Below are 486 nucleotides of genomic sequence, written 5' to 3' on the forward strand. Positions count from 1 at the left end.
TTGGCCCTGGGGATGGAGCAGCAGCTGTTGTGGGGGGAGCTCTGAGGGCTGGTTCCCCCCCCCCAGGTGTACTTCCTTCCTGGTGCTGAAGGCCCAGCTGGAGCTGCAGCAGAGCGAGCTGGAGCTGAGCCACTTCGACCTGCAGCAGGCTCTCTTCCTCCTGGAGCCTGACACCAGTGAGTCCCCACTCCAGGCTTGGAAGGACCCTGTCTCTGAGCACCCCCAGGGAAGAGGCGGTTTTCCTGAAGGTCCCCGGGCTGGAGTTTGTGGCCACGGTGAGCGGGCTGGAGAAGGCGGATGCTCTCACCGCCTCACCAGAGCTGAAGCCCAAGAGGAGGAAGAGACTGGCCTTCCTCGCCCACCCGGCAGCCTGCCCGTGCTGCCTCTGCTCCGACCTGGCCCTCTCGGCTCTCTGCCTGCGCTGGCTCCTCTCCTGCGCCCAGGGCGAGCTGGCAGAGGGCTGCGTGGCCGAGGGGCTGGACCTGA

At 66.9% G+C, this 486-nt stretch overlaps 1 protein-coding gene across 1 annotated transcript in view; it reads left to right on the plus strand.

Annotated features, from left to right (window-relative positions):
• Nucleotides 1-475, plus strand: part of LOC103914310 (separin-like) — a gene marked incomplete at both ends in the record, with an annotated part of 4,674 nt that extends 4,199 nt beyond the window's left edge. The window contains 1 exon segment of the mRNA XM_009320926.1: nt 178-475. Coding sequence (XP_009319201.1) covers nt 178-475 — 298 coding nt within the window.
• Nucleotides 476-486: the final 11 nt, after the last annotated feature.

Source organism: Pygoscelis adeliae, unplaced genomic scaffold (assembly GCF_000699105.1).
Source record: "Pygoscelis adeliae isolate BGI_AS28 unplaced genomic scaffold, ASM69910v1 Scaffold923, whole genome shotgun sequence".
NCBI lineage: Eukaryota > Metazoa > Chordata > Aves > Sphenisciformes > Spheniscidae > Pygoscelis > Pygoscelis adeliae.